The 15,015-nt window shown below is 39.1% G+C and overlaps 1 protein-coding gene across 3 annotated transcripts in view; it reads right to left on the reverse strand.

Moving 5' to 3' along the window:
- Positions 1 to 15,015, reverse strand: part of slc23a2 (solute carrier family 23 member 2) — a 36,542-nt gene that overhangs the window by 5,169 nt on the left and 16,358 nt on the right. For 2 of the 3 annotated variants that reach the window (XM_073466101.1, XM_073466102.1), the window contains 12 exons: positions 12,393 to 12,625; positions 10,593 to 10,691; positions 9,169 to 9,285; positions 7,828 to 7,985; positions 4,680 to 4,768; positions 4,377 to 4,444; positions 3,123 to 3,304; positions 2,469 to 2,589; positions 1,623 to 1,779; positions 729 to 876; positions 492 to 597; positions 52 to 319 (listed from right to left, as the gene is read on the reverse strand). In XM_073466101.1, coding sequence (XP_073322202.1) covers positions 52 to 319; positions 492 to 597; positions 729 to 876; positions 1,623 to 1,779; positions 2,469 to 2,589; positions 3,123 to 3,304; positions 4,377 to 4,444; positions 4,680 to 4,768; positions 7,828 to 7,985; positions 9,169 to 9,285; positions 10,593 to 10,691; positions 12,393 to 12,625 — 1,746 coding nt within the window. The remainder of the gene's footprint in view (positions 1 to 51; positions 320 to 491; positions 598 to 728; positions 877 to 1,622; positions 1,780 to 2,468; positions 2,590 to 3,122; positions 3,305 to 4,376; positions 4,445 to 4,679; positions 4,769 to 7,827; positions 7,986 to 9,168; positions 9,286 to 10,592; positions 10,692 to 12,392; positions 12,626 to 15,015) is intronic. The other variant, XM_073466104.1, reaches the window with a different exon arrangement.

Consider the following 15,015-nt stretch of genomic DNA (forward strand, 5'->3'; position numbering starts at 1 on the left):
CAGCCATTATTCCCCAGCTCTAGTTTGCAGGGATCTCTCCCCTCCACTCACCTGTGACTAGCGGGTTCTGTTTGAGGTAGCTTGGCAGCATCAGACCGAAGAAGATGGAGAAACCCAGAACGAAGAGATTCCTGGAGGAGTTGAGGTCGACAAACTGCAAGTTGGACAGTCCCACTGCTGTGATCATACCAAACAGGGTGCATAACAGAGCTCCCAGGACAGGGTCGGGTAGAGAGGCAAACAGGGCACTGAATTTACCCACAAGTCCCAGCAGCAGCATCATGGCAGCTCCATACTGAATCACACGTCTGCTGCCCACCTGAAAGACAAATCAGAGATCAGGCTGAGCAAAAGGGTAGTGGGTCATTCCTCTGTGCAGCTAGCTGTAGTGAAAGAGAAACCATCATGGTAAAATAAACACAGTAACTAAATGGGAATATACAGAGACGGAAGAAACCAAGAGGCTTGGTGTAATGGTAAACAAATGTTACCTTTGTGATTCCCAGGACGCCAATATTTGGACTGGAGGAAGTGGAGCCATTTCCTGTTCCGAAAAGACCGTCCAGCACACAAGAAATACCCTCCACAAATATCCCCCTACAGAGACAGCGGAAAAACAACCTAATTAGGGTATCTTCCGGACTATAAATTGCCAGTGCACTAGTCACAAACAAATTGAAATATTAGTTAATGAGGAAAAATAGAAATACAATAAACTGAAGAGTTACCTATTGATTGCATGGATGGGAGGTGGAGGAGCATAAGAGAGACGTGCACAGGCGTAGTAATCACCAATTGATTCGATGATGCTGGCCACCACAGCACTCATCATTCCGATCACACCGGCGGCTGTAACAGTCGGAACGCCCCACTGGACTGTCGAGGTAAAAACGCAGAAAATATCTTGAAAAAGAAACTTTCTGACTCATCACCTCTGGCAGGGCTATCTCCCTTAACTATTTATAGATTATGCTGTATGTAACATAATCAGATTCATTCCAAATTAAATTATATTTATTGGTTCCTGTCTGTACTGGACATATAGTCATGGTCAAAAGTTTACATACACTTTTAAAGAAAATGTATATCATGGCGGTATTCAGTTCCTGGCATGGACTTAAATTCGGATTTGAAGCAAACTTCATGAATGTTTTTTGTGACAAAGTAGTTTGTGTTCCACTCATTCCATCACAGAAAAATGAGAGCTGTAGAAATCACTGGAACTGAAGACTGCCATGATATAAAGGTTCTTTGTGTATGTAAACTTTTGACTGCGACTATATCATAATTACATTACTGATGTATCATGGCTGCAATCATTTGAGCTGTTCAGCGATGGTGGAAGAAGCATTTACAACTTTAATTTAAGTAAAAGGAGCAAAACAGAAGTGTAAAAATACTCATATATTAGATACACTGCAACTGAATAGCAGCAAAACAATCTACAGTTTTACTCCAAATTAAATACTGCTCATAACTTTCTATTTCTGACATTATGTGGTTACCCGCCTGATCAGTAAAATTAAAATCTTTCCACACAAATGGCAGACTGAATAGAAGGCATAGACATCAGCAATCCTTTACAACAGCTCCTTCCCCCTCCTCCTCCTAAACACACTTACAGGGATATGGGACTTTAAACCATGGTGCGGCTGCGAGGATCCCTTGACGTGCGTCTGTGCGGGCGTAGAAGCCGTACTTGTCTACTTCCGGTGGGAAAACATCAGTGACAGTGAAAATTAAACAAAGCAGCCATGACACCAGGATGGCCATGATGATCTACATGCAAGAGAAAAGAAAACACTTGTCAGACTTTCACAATAAAGACAAAGTGAAATGTTGTTTATCTTGTACTATCTTATCTTAATATATCATAGTAAGGGTGTGGGTACTTTGGGTCCCAGTTGGCAAAAACTTTTTTTTCACTGTGACTTAAAACTAATTATTTAAATTTTTAAGTAACAAACTTTAACTCTTAGTGAAAATAAGCATATAAATGTTGCCCCATGTTGTCAGCTTCCAAGTCTCTGGCATGTTGGCGAAATCAAGTCCACTTTAACAATTTTACTGTTAAAAGTGACCTATTAAAAGGCAAAAGAGCAATGGGAAGCCTTAAGAGGAGATATGTAAATATCAGACTGAGTACTTGTAATTGTGATGTGAACTTAAGCTTTTATTATTTCATATATCACCAGCAGAGGGCAGGAAAAGACTGATTTACACGCTGCACAGCAGCACACGAAGGGAAAACCTCTTAAGCTTCCAGGGAGAATGAGATTAGCTCTGTTGAATAATTTGTGAATCAGATGGGAGCACAGAGGCAGGGGTGCAGTTGTAAAGAAACAAAAGGTCAATTCATTAAAAGAGTGGAGAATATTTACTGAGAAAAAAGAAATCAAAAGTGGAGCCCAGACAAAAGGCTAAAAGCAGAGGTATGCATGAACCTTTATGAGAAGTTGTGAACTTACAGGAAACATTTTGAAGACCTGTAGCCTATAGAGAGTCCAGCCTTTCTTGGCTTTGTAGACTGGCAGAGGGAAGTGAACGTTTCTGGCATATTGAGAGAAGAGCAGCACCAAGAAGATAGTTCTGCAGACAGAAATGAGCATATTAATTCTTGTTATTTCTTTACACTGTACATTCTCCTGTGACAGACCTAATTCTGTATGAACATGTTCCATTTTCTCACATCTACGTCTGACTTGGACCCCAGAGATGTTAGAGCCAATCAATTATCTTAACTGGCTCAGGAGAAGGAAATCAGTGGCAATTACAGGCACATATCCTCTGTCCCTGTGGAGCGAGAGAAGAGGCCCTCCAGCTGCAGTGTAAACAGCCGTGACACAGCAGGAACTGATGTCACGCTGCATGAATATCACAGCTTTGAAGTGGATCCACCCCAATGAGTTGATCTTTGGTATCTTCACAGTTTAAGCTTTTTGTGTATGAGACACGTGGCTGTGAGAAATACCGGTTTCCACTACAGAGATCAGTCTGAATCATGATCATCAGAACATACTGAACGTACAAAGTGACAAAAGAGAAGTGAATTTTAGGTTACTTTAAAGAGGTTTTTGTTGACACATGAATATGCCTTTCTTTGCATGAGAGTCTATACTTACAGCATAGCAATGCCCCAGTGTTTCCCAGCCCTCTCTCCTGCAGCCTGGAAACCAGACAGGCCGATCAGGGTAATGGTGGGGGTGATGGTCAGAGGTCCAATGTACTTCAGCAGGATCCCGGGCAGACCCAGTGCTCCAATACACACCTCGACCAGGGACGACACAATGATAGCCCCTTGGATCTGACAGAACAAACGTATTATAAAGACGGGAACAAAAAGGGTTTAATGACATGATGAGAAGAAATTATAAAAAAAATAAAATAAAATGAAGCATTACTATCAAATCAAACACTACCGCAGTTTTAAATTATGTCCTCTTAGAATCAACAACTCAAGCCCTTGAAGCACAGGTGCAGGCTCAGAGGGATACCATATGATTTTAATTAAACACTGAAGTCTAAATGAACACTTCCATTTCATTTCCTGCAGCATTTTGTAAAGGAAGCACCGCCTCGAAATTAATATTTTTTTATGAAATATAATGTGAGGTTAATTAACCTTCAGGCAAAATGAGCACTGACACTTAATCTCACAGCATAGTTTACGCAGTTTATGAACGAGGTGATTGTTAGTATCTACACTGATCATGAGAAGAAATGTCAGATTCAGCTCAGCACTGATAAATTATATCTAAAGTTTGCTGTGCAGTAATTAATCAGCACCTATCACCACAAAATTGAATTCATAAATTAAAAATGAAAACTAAGGAACATTTTATTTGCATCATGGTTGGAGATGAGGTTACACAAATACCAGTGTTCCGGTTTCCATTTGTTACTTCTGAGTGATAATTCTGTTTGTCTCGTCTTTATCTGTCTTCATGTTCTCTTCTGTCACCTGTTATCACATGCACGTTCCTGCTGCCCTACGCCCATCGATTAAACAATTTGATTCCGTTTGATTGAGTTTAGTCTTGTTCACGCGTCACATAAAAAAACAATTGCTCAACTGGCTTACGTAAATGGGAAAAGGTTAATACAAATTAACAACTGCTGTCACTGAAGACCAAGCCCCGCAGCCACAGACCGAGATGTTCCTATTTGCAAGCTAAAAAAAAAAAAAATCCTTATTCAACTGTAGTTGTGTAAAATATTAGGTAAGAAGTTATTCAAGTCAAGTTGCCTAACATCATACTGTATGCAAGGACATGTTTTTAAAAAATACTGTTTGAACTTTCTAACAGGTCTACCCAGATTTGCTTTTCAAGCTTTCTTTTAAGTCTGTTTAAGTCTTTTATTTATCTTTGTCTCACCTCTCGTATCCTGGGGTGCCAGATGTGCTCTGTGTGGAGGAGCTCTGTGCTGTTAAATACTGGAACTTCTGGTCATGGAAAAATACAAGAGGTTAATTAGATCACTATGTGAATTATAGCTCTAGTTATTCATTTGGGGCATACAGAAATAAATCAGCTGATCCCATTTGGGGACACGTTTAATTCTCTGCCGTATTTGCTGTGACACTGACAGTGTTTGGAGTTAAAAAGTAAGTGAAGCTACAAGAACAGTTTTTTTCCACAATGTTATATCAGTTTCTGTACTGAATTTAGGGATGTTACCTGTATTGTTACATTTCCATTTGTCCAGTGACAGGATGGCTCTGGCTGGTGCAAGAAAGGCAAAAGCGCTGGCCTGGAACAGAGGCAACCTAAGCAAAGGAAAAGCACTGTTAAGAAATGATGTTATGAATCTGTATAATCACATACATGTTCAATGGGGAGTGTTAAACTTAAGCAGCACGCAAGGGGATTATCTGTGTAGAACCACTGGGATGCTAGCACTTTAATTACAAGTCACCATTGTGGGATAGAGAGTTGATGCTATTCCTGCTAGTGAAGGGTGAGAATCCCTGGTGTTTTGTTGGGTAACCTAAGGTCAGGTATTCACAGGATGGGGTAATAATAATAGTTACTGCTGGCACAGATTTCCCTCCCTCCTTCCCTCCCTAATTTTCCTCCTCTTTCACTCAAGCCTTCGAGTTCATTCAAGCTCATAAACATGTTTTCTGTAATAATCATTTCTTTAAACGATTGAGACAATGGTCAAATCCCGCTCTACAGTATGGCTGGATTTGACAAATAACAACTGCAACAAGGGGTTATGACAGTAGAAGGTTATCATTCGATCTGGTTTGAGATTAACAGAATAAATCAACTGTATTGACGTCGTACTGGTGAAAATGCCGACGACAGGAATAAAAGGCTATGAATAAGCCTGAGAAGGGACAGAGGACATCTATTTTATTCCAAAACGGGAAGTGAAACCATGAATAAGTTGTACACCTGTTTGTTTTGAGTTTCCCCTGCATTCCAGCTGTGACAGCATTAGCTGGTAATGTTTTCACCTTGTGAGTCCGTTTGTGTCATCACGGAAAAATGTGGTCTGGAGACACCTATTGCAACAGAAACTACTAAAAGTAGTTTTGAGTATTTTGTCAGGTGTATAGATTTCTTTCTTTCTGCAGTATGTGGACAGATTTAGTCATTGTGTAGCGTCAGGACTGTGGTAGACGCAGTCATGAAACCTTACAGGTGTTAAGCTGAGATCCAAAAGAAGGCCATGTCGAAGATGAGTTTGGTCCGACCCATGAGTACTCAAGCAATAATGTAGGAATGCCTATTGAGTAGTCGGTGCGTTGGAATGTGAACATGTTGATGGATCTTGCGGTTGGTGTGATCTCATGCAAGATGATTTCTAGTATTTTGATTGAATTAACGTTATTGTTTAATCCAATTTATTCTATTTGAATCACTGAAAAACAAAAGATTCAAGTGGAGTTAGTAGTCAGTAAGAGTCCAATTTGTGCAGCAACACATTTTGGGCACAATCGCACTTGTATTTGACCACCAATCAGATCACTAAAGCCTGCCTTTGACATTTTACTCTTCTCCCCTTCTCTGTTGTCATTCAGGGGAATTTCTCAGGAGACAGTAATCCACAGAGAGATAGTGGCTGTCACCTCAACTCAGTACTGCCTCAGAGAGTGTAGGCTGTTGGTGTGACAGGAAAGTTATTCATATTGAAGCCAAAACCAGACCGTGTCTGTTTGCGTTGGAGACAGAGGGAGAAAAAGTAAAAAAGAGAAAATGTCAACTTGGGAGCCATTGTCCTTTCAGAATTTTCTGGAGGCTACCCTGAACAGACAATGCTGCTGTTGTTGCTATGATAAAGCAAATAAGCCTTTTACATCAACAAGTCCCCCCTCTTATGGAATTCCGATACTAAATCTGTGGCTTACTCCTTTAACTCCTTTGTCTAGTTCCTGTGGTGAAGGTAAAGGCTTGACAAATTGATATAGATAGAAAAATAAAAAAATAATCCATTGCTTTTGCAGGTTACAGTATTTGAGATAGAGTTTCCTGACTTGCATGTTCCTTAATTGGACACTGGGGAAGTACACTAAACAACGTCTTTCTGCACTTCCCAATGAATGTTAAAGTAAGAAAAGAAAAAGAAAGGAGTAGATAGGACAGTGTTTGCACACCATTGTCATCAAGGCATCAGTCAAGGCCTTGGATTTTGTGTCAAATAGAACGGCGAGTATCTGTGACTGTCTGGGTTTGTCTGATGAGGTGATTTGGCAGGAGCGGCAGCGGTGGCGGCGGCAGCTGCTGTCCGGTAACAATAATGAAACACTCACTCACTCTGCCACAGCATGATGGAAAGATTAGATTTATTACAAAAATGGAAAGAACATCAGTGTTTGCCTCACTGAAATGCTCCTCCTTCATGAAAAAATTATAACACCTCATATCAACATGACCTGGCTTTATTAAAACACAGATCCAAATGATAGGACAATGTCCATGGCCACGGGGAATGTCTCGTGTCAGTTTTTATTTAATTGGCGAATGAGGGTGGATGATATAACCCTCAGAGTCGAATCAGGTGAATCATTAGTTCACCACCTTTCTTTTCAAATATGTGTTTCATAACCAAGGAGATTAACAGGTTACAGGTACTGGATCAAAACATGTGAGGAAGAATGAGCCCTTTGAGGGCAGAGGAAGAGGAATGCGTAGAAGCAGCCAGCGGGGTAACATGAGTTGAAAAATGTGGATATGTATTCAAAAAACAACTGACTAAGGTGCCTTAGAGGATCTGAATGTAAAAAATTTTGGAGAAACGGGGTCATAGGAGCTCACATGTGCTTATACATGAAGCTTAAAGAAGGAACTTCCCTCCTTCAATCAGCTGCCAACAAAGATACGGCTGTGTGATTAATGACCGATTGAATATGCAGTGTAATTCACATTGCTTGTCTCAAATTAATGTGTTAAAAACAAGTTGCTCATTCCCTCTGGCTTTTAGTCAAACATCACATCATATCTTTGGTTTCTGGATTCTGATCAGATTCTATTCTCGTGTCTTAATTCAGAAAATATGTAACTCATTACTTTCTTTTCGTCTCAGTCGCATTGAACAACTGCAGTCACATGAACGAAACAAGGAACTCTTAACCTTGACAAAAAAGGATGTGTAAGCACCCACTTACATGTGTGCAAACACACTTAACACACACACTGAGTAACATGAAGAGGAAGGATGGAGAAAGAGGAACTGCATGTGAAATATGGCCCTCATCTTTAAGTGATGCTTATAGATGAGAGGGAGATGGTGGAAAAAAGAGGAGGAATACAAGGAAGGAGGTGAGAGACAGAATACAATGTATGACCAATGAAAGAAATGTTTTTTGTGTGTTTGTACCTGCAGCCCAGTGTAGTCTGTAGCAGGGTGGTGATCCCTACACAGAAGAAGATGGTCCCTATGAGCTGACTGGTGGCCCACTGATCGAATCCGACACACATTGCCTCAGCCAGGAGGAACGGCACGGCAATAGTTCCACTGAAACACGTCAAGTAGTGCTGCATAGACAAGAGGCAACATTTAAATGAATTTAGCACAAGAATACCACATGGGCCACAGAACAAGTGATTTAGCACCACCACTTAGCCATAACTTAAGTTCTCTTCACAAAATGTGGTATATTATTGGACAACACAACAAGAACAAGCAAAAATACTTTGATTTTATAAAGTCACATTTGACATCCTGCCATAAATCTTGAATGAATTATGCAACTGCGACCAAATTCACTGCTTGTGACACATGTTTACCAACTTTTGAAACTGAGTGATCATGGAAAATTTTACAGCGTTTAACCTTTTGATGGCATCACTGGAAACAGCATGATTTTAAATGCATTCAAAATAGTTTTAAATCAACTGTTAACAGTCTGGCTCACTTACAATTAATTTCTGTACGAAGCCATACTTGTACTGTACTATACTATACTATACTATACTATACGTGGCTAGTTTGATGACTATATATATATATATTTATATCTTTATTTCATAGTTATGGTTTGTAACATGCTGTGTATGTGCAGTTTCAGTAGTGGTTAAGTTACTGTTTCATTAGTAAGCTTGGACAATATTTGTGTTTGAAGCTAGATATTGTTGAATTATGAATTCATATAGTAATCAAGCATTATTCTGAACAGCTGACCTTGATTTCTTTTCATCTGTTATCAGACAAGTTTAAACTATTCTTTACCCGTCAGCCTTTGTTTATCTGTCCTGTACACGCAGATTTATATCCAGGTGTACACTGATATGTGTTGTTTTCTGAATGCTACAATAACACATTTAAAGGATGGTACAGCCTTTGAAGTGGTCTGTGCTCACTAAGTCCTATTTTTTAGTTTGGTTTCTTTCCTTTATTTCACTGATTTATAAGATCTCCTAGGTAAAATATGAGACAGAGGGAGATGACAGAGGACAAAAGTCCAGTTTCAGACACAAACACATTGTGGTCACATGAGGACATCGCACGATCAGATAATAAATACTGCACTGACATGACCAGTACATTCACAGTAAAAGATTTTACACACCCTGATTAGTCAAGATGTGTCAGTACATATTTCCAGTGTAAACACATCCATCAGTTTTCAGGTAAAGAAAGTATACTGATGACTGATAAAGTCTAGGTAAGCCATGCAGCTTTGTGAAGGACAAAATACAGTTCAGATTGTAGATTTACCTGCATGCCTAAAAACACACACAGGTACCAGGGTGGGGTGTCCTCAATGGTATAGATCATATCCATCCTCCTTGCGTCTGTACTATCTGTGCTGTCCAACGTCTCAGACATTGAGCTCTACACACACAAAGAAACAGATTAAATTGTAATGGTTACCTTGCATTTGTAAAGGGTGGAAAGAATGTTTTCTGTACAGTAAAATAACAGCCACGCCCAATCATAAAGAAATGCTGATGAGAAAACAGCATGTCTAAGCAGAGGCCTATATGATTAAAGTTCTTATGAAAGAAAAATGCACAGTCATGGTGACAAAATACAAAAATACATGGCCACAGTTTGATGAGCCAGACTCTGATTTCTGCTCCACATGTCATTTCCTTTGTTAGTTGCAGTGGAAGTAAGTTTCTGTTACTGGTATGTGGTTAAGTAGTGAAGCATGCTTACTAAATCAAACTGAGTTTTCCAACTTGTGATATTATTTATGGTTGGTTTCCTTTTCCATTTTGAACTTTCATGTTTTTCAAGATGTTTAGCAATTACCAGCTTTGTTTTGTGTATTTATTTTCAACTTATAGAACAAATATATACATAGAAAACTCCTCATGTTATGTTCACACTACCAGCGACCAAGTTACAAAACAGCCAAGTGTGGGTACCCAGACTGTTGCAAAGTCATTGTTAAAAGCTTTGTTTCGTTTCCGTGTAGCCCATTACACAGCAACAAGCGTTGGGTTTCAGTTTGTGGCTTCATATCGCTGGCTTCCTTTGAAAATTAATTGGTCTGTTGCTTTGTCAGTTGGAGTTTTTACACGCCATCACTGTTGACTGTTCGCTCTCCTCACAGCTGGATCAGAGCTGTATTAAGTTACTGCTCATGCAAACCGAATATTTCCTGCTGTTACTTCTTCACATTAAAACCATTTAATTAGCAAAATGCAGGGTGATTTTATTGTGGAGCAGCCACAGGAAAGGAAATGTGTTTATCATTAAAGTTAGCACTGAGCACGATCATTAATCAAAAATGCATCAACAAAACAACACAGCTGCATGATATCAGATAGAGGATTTAACTATTTCTAACTGACTTCTGTAATAACAAAATGTGCATGTTTGTTTGGTTGCACTTTAAACAGATAGACCAGCTGCTGCTCAAGGAGTATGTGCTGTAGTATTAAACCGCACTTGTTGTTTCTACGGCAACCGTGGGTATATTTACTGGGTCATAAATCTTTAGGATTACAATTTAAATTATATAGAGGAAAAGGAAAGTCAGCGAAACTGTTATTTGGACTGATTATGATGAGTAAGCTTTTTTAACCATGTGACTGTGTCAGTCTGCTTAAATAGAGACTTATGTGGGAGGGAAGGAACTAGCAATTTTGTTGACATAAGGATTGTGTTTCACTTCTTTTTTTTTGAGTTACCTTTTCTGCTCTTTGATTTTCTTTAGTGTAGATGGCCATCAGCTCTGTGTTCTCAGTATCCTGGTCTCCATTGGCAGCACCCACTCCATTTACCACCACCTAAACACACACAACCACACACAAACACACATGTTGTCCTTTATTCTTTCATAAGGCAGTAAGAGGTAGTGCACACGTTTTTAAGCTGTACACTAAATTATAGATCAATGCTGGTGTTGACACTGACATTTCTCACCAACTTCATAAAAATCTGCATTTTAATGGGTTGTTAAATGGCTAAACATGCCATCTACCATTTTAAAATCATCCTGAACCTTGCAAGCCAAATGATAACACAGAGTCAACTGTTTGGGACTTCTCAATGTCTTATATAAAAAAAGAATGTTAACAACCTCTAATCAGAGGTGGGTGGCCACCGCTCAACGCCCCCCACCCCCCTCCTGGAGTCGTAGTCTGTGAAACTGCGGTAACTTTCAAATACATGCTGATCGAGGCGCATTGTTCACAGCAGTTAACGCTATTTCTTGCAAACTCTTTACCTAGTATTTTTCAGTTTTGATTGTTGTCCTGTGCAGTCCTCAGCTGAATGTTTTAAGTGGGTGTGTATTTACTCTTTAAGTACAGTTTGCATAAGACAGCAGATTGAGGATAATGCACAGAGCTTGTACATATTGTTAGCTGGCTGACAAACTGCAAAAAAAAAGACAAGCGAGGTGAACTTGGGTGAACGCTTGTGTAAGTCAGTCAATCAATTTGATTTTTATTTGTATAGCAAGTAACTTAAAGTGCATCACACAATGAAAACAACGATTCACACTAATCTCCCAGCAGCCAACACGCCTCCCATCCTCCATAGTATTCCCCTAAAGACTACATACTTTTGAATGTTTCTCATGCCCGAGGGACAAAATGCAGAGCCTGAAGCATGCAAACGTACTTATCCATCAACAGCCGCCATTTGAATTTACTCAAGTGTTTTCCAACTGTAAAAATACTCTGCTGCGTCTGCATGCTGAGGGCTCCAGGGTAAACACTGAGCAGCAGAGTTTCTGTACATGTAAAAGGAGTTTATAAAATGTTGGACATTAATGTTTATAATCCAAAAATTAAAACATGGTCATTAACATCTCTTGTATATTTCCTTCCTTTGTGTTCAACTGAACTAGTTCCTAATACCAGTATGGGGAACAGGGGAAGGGCACTGGAACAAGCTGGTAATAAAATGCAAACATTATCAACTTATAATGTTGATATGGTTGATTTGGTGGACTAGTTTTTCTGGAGACAATGTGAATGCAGGTTTTGTGGATTTTTTATCCGGTTTTCATCTCTACCAACTGCTTAGGGGAATCTCTTACTCTTTAACTGCTACATGCTTCTATAATGTAGTGGAGTACAAGAATAAAAATCTAAATAAATCCAATAATATAATCAATTTTCCATTACTTATCCGGGGACCGGGATGCGGTAGGAGCAGATTAAGGAAGTTGTTTGTTGCCATTTTGCCTTTTGATGCACATGAAGCTTTGGCTTGGTAGCAAGTGGACAAACAAAGGAAGTGGACATACTGAGAAGCAGCAGCATGTACCAACTGGCCATGAAGTTTACAGTTTGTGTATGTACTCAAAGTGAGTGATGGGGTGGAGAAGTAATTATAAGGGTGGTGCATATTGACCAAAAATTTTCTTTTCAGTTGTTCATTACGTGTCTTTCCTTGGGCATGTTCTAACTCCTCTGTGGTTTTGTATCCATGTGAACATTTTATAACATTAACAAAGGTCATTAACCACAGTCGCATACCGGAATAGGGTAGAAATCTGCTCCATGTTTGGTCTCCTCTTCATATTTTCCTCCTTCGCTGTTGCTGTCCAACGACTTAGAGGTGGTATTCTTCCCCACACCCATCCTTGTGTCTTCGATGTCCAGCTCCTCCTCCTTCTCCTCTTCCTCTGTCCCTCCTCTGTCTCGCTCCGGTGTGAACACTGCAGATGAATCCTTCAGTCCGATTACATCGTCCAGGACGGCCTCACCTGCTTGGATAAAGAGACAGATAAACAGAGAGATTAATATCTTAATTTCTAACTTCAATTGTTCTACTATCCTAAGGTCATTGTGAAGTTCTGATCACATCAGACAGCCAGGGATGCTGCCAGGCCCTACTTCATGTTGATAAGAAACTTTACTTATCTCAGGTCTCTTGTTGTTTTGTTTTGTTTTTGTCTCGTCTGTTCTGGAAAACAAAATATATCTACTCTAACATTCATGAAGTAAAAAAAGAAATCAACATGCCCGTTACAACTTAACAAATGTCAAGATTTAGCTCCCTCGATTTTGATTTTAAAATAATTCTCAATTTCTAAATTAAAAGGATGTGCTGGATTTCTTTGTCTTAAGAGAACTGAGAATCTTAGTGTCTCGGAAGCAAAATTAATCATCTAAAGACCTTGGACATAAAGGCCTTTAACCAATTATCAAGACATAATGAGTTGCCTTTAGGAGAACTCCTCCTACACTTTGATTAATAATCCATCTGACCGACATGCTTGACACAAGAAGAGAGTAGAAAGCAAATAGAGGCAAGATTATGCAAGAACAGAAAAAAATAAATAAAAAAGAGTCAAATATGGAACGTTTGACAGAGAGGAGGAACAGAATGATGAGACAGTTGAGAGATGACATAAAAGGTGCTTGGGGTAGAGAGAGGGATGTCAGTTTGTCTGTGCAGGGATGGTGCTGTCTAATTTCTGGTCATTGTCTTTATCACTGTCACTCACTGACAGTAATGGAATCAAAAGTAAGAGCAAGGTTGTAAAGATCACTCATTTACCTGCCAAACCCAATAAAAGACACAACAACATGTCAACTGTCAGTAAATCAGGTTTTTCTGCATCTATTCTTCTCTGAAACAAACTGCTTGGAAGTATTTCCCTTCATGGGAGTACTATTGGTTTGGTGTACAATACATAGAAAGAATAAATATCCTCTACATAAGACAGCTACATGGTGGATAAATTCAGTATTGGGCATCAGGGAACCATGATATCTCAGGTGACATCTCCGACACCACTGTCTGGAATTGATAGAATTGAAAAGATGTTTTCACATTTCAAAATAACAGTACTTTGGTCTTTTAACAACATCATCTTCTTGTTGTTGTGTATCATACACACCAATATTGCACTAGATCTTCAGGGTCAACTGATAGGTTCATCCAAGAAGTAGTGTTGAAACACAAGGACATGATGGATGATGGATCACTGAGGAAATACCTTCAAATGCTGAACTAAGCCTCCAAATACATAGTCTTACAGATGAGTGAAGAGTGAACTTGTCAAAAAGCCAATAAGGGTCCCCTTTCATTCGTCTCATTGGATTCTGATGCATCATTTCATTCATCAGAAACAAAGTTACCAAACAAACTCTGTACGTTTTTGATAGAAAAACATTGGTTATGTATTACATCACGTTTGTTTGTTGTTTTATTTGCCCCCCTTTTTCATTATATGGCTGACGGTAGGAGTGTGACTTTGTCCGATTTCATAAACTGATGATTTGCCATTTTCTGTTTATGACTTTGAATTAAAATTAAATCAATAAATAAATGAAAATTGTCAATGACAGCAGTATGTTTAAATTCACACATTTTGAAAGACAAATGGTTTTGAGACAGATTTCTAAATGTAAAATAGAAATCTAAAAATGTATAGTCAGTTTGAGCCTGACTCTTGATCTTTAGTTTCTTCTTCAGCTGCTGCCACCTGCATTATATCCCCTATCAGGTTACAGCTGAATAAATATGAGTTATTTAAATATCAAATGTAACATACAGTAGGATTCCAGCACTTTATCATCCATTAAGGAAATTCAAGGCTAAATGATGAATGCGTGGACTATGCTGATTGTTAACTTATTGACTCTTCTCTACATTCACAGGTCACATCAGCATGCCTTCATATTTCTAGCTCCACTGAATTAGAATGCAGGCGCTGCTCTTTATCTACCCATTATCATGGCTGATCTAAATACCTGAGCACCATTGATGATGGCTTTTTTTCCATTCCCCACACACGCTCTTAGCTCAGAGTGAACATACTCAAACTTGATTTAACATATTCTGATCAGCTGTTCTGGATCTGAAAACTGAGTTTCCCATCTCAGGGTTAGACAACCCAGAGTTCAAGTTTAAACTTAAGAGTTTGATGAACCTACTTTCTGAAACAGGCCCATGATGGCTTGGAGCCTGAAAACACTGACCATAAAAACACAAACGGCCAGTTTGAGTCCAGCTAGGAAGTACTTTTTTTACTACCCCCCCTAGATTTTAAGTAAAATGCAATGATGCAAGAAGAAAAACTACAAAATAAGTGCATCTGAAACTCCATGGTTTAAATGCAAGAATGTCAGATTAGCACCACCTGTACTG

Source organism: Pagrus major, chromosome 5 (genome assembly GCF_040436345.1).
Source record: "Pagrus major chromosome 5, Pma_NU_1.0".
Taxonomy (NCBI): domain Eukaryota; kingdom Metazoa; phylum Chordata; class Actinopteri; order Spariformes; family Sparidae; genus Pagrus; species Pagrus major.